Source organism: Mus caroli, unplaced genomic scaffold, assembly GCF_978045245.1.
Source record: "Mus caroli unplaced genomic scaffold, Mus_caroli_1 scaffold_13, whole genome shotgun sequence".
Lineage (NCBI taxonomy): Eukaryota > Metazoa > Chordata > Mammalia > Rodentia > Muridae > Mus > Mus caroli.
Window position 1 is genome coordinate 64,454,203 of NW_028227268.1, and position 1,002 is coordinate 64,455,204.

At 52.2% G+C, this 1,002-nt stretch overlaps 1 protein-coding gene across 1 annotated transcript; it reads right to left on the bottom strand.

The window, feature by feature from the left end:
- On the bottom strand, window positions 1–1,002 carry LOC110305437 (olfactory receptor 10A7-like). The gene has a single exon (XM_021177428.2). It carries the CDS (start codon window positions 1,000–1,002, stop codon window positions 1–3), a length of 1,002 nt encoding a protein of 333 aa, XP_021033087.1.

Here is a 1,002-nt window from a genome sequence, read left to right on the forward strand (position 1 = left end):
CTAGAAAGCAATTCTTGGGCTTTTCTTGTATCTCTCCACCACTCTCCTCACAGCGCCCTGCACTTCCTTGTTCCGCAGGCTGTAGATGAATGGATTCAGTGCAGGTCCGATGACCGCATAGAACACAGAGATCAGTTTGTCTCCCTCGGCGGAGTAAAGGGACTTGGGCCTCAAGTACCTGATCAGCCCCGTTCCGTAATAGATGGTCACCACAGCCAAGTGCGAAGCACAGGTTGAAAAGGCCTTCTTTCTCCCCTCAGCCGAGTCTATTCTTATCACTGTCACCAGGATGCGAAGGTAGGAGAGAGCAATCAGGAGGAAGGGAACCAGTACAGTGCCAGCCCCTCCAACGGCCATCATGGCCTCCTGCAGAGACGTATCTGCACAGAACAGGTGCAGAAGGATGGGCAGCTCGCAGAAAAGATAATCAACAATGTAAGGGCCACAGAGTGGGAGGATCATGAAGCAGAGAGGTATAACCGAGGCACAAAAGCCTGTGACCCACACGGCCACTGCCAGTGCTATGCACACTGCCCAGCTCATGATGAGAAGGTACCTCAGTGGGTAGCAGATGGCCACGTAGCGATCTATGGCCATCACGGCAAGGAGAAAGCACTCAGTCGACTCCAAGAACAGGGTGAGGTAGGTCTGAGCCAGGCAGAATGGGTAAGATATGACCTTCCTGCTTGCAAGGAAATTGAAGAGCATCTTTGGAGTCACAACCGTGCTGAAGAATCCATTGAGGAAAGCTAGGTGGCAGAGGAAGAAATACATGGGTGTCTGCAGAGAGACATCGAGAGCCACTAATATGACCACAGCTGTATTCCCCAAACAGCTGGCTAGGTAGACCAGAGAGAAGAAGATGAAGAGAGGAATCTCAGTCTGGGGTTGATCAGAAAACCCGACAAGGACTAGCTCGGTGATGGTGCTGGAATTCTCCGGGCTCAGGCCTGTGGCTGAGCCATACCTGTCCAAACGAGAAGAAATCAAAGGCCCCCACAT

Coding starts and splice junctions, on each gene's coding strand:
- LOC110305437 (XM_021177428.2), bottom strand. CDS start 1,002: ATGTGGGGGCCTTTGATTTCTTCTCGTTTGGACAGGTATGGCTCAGCC.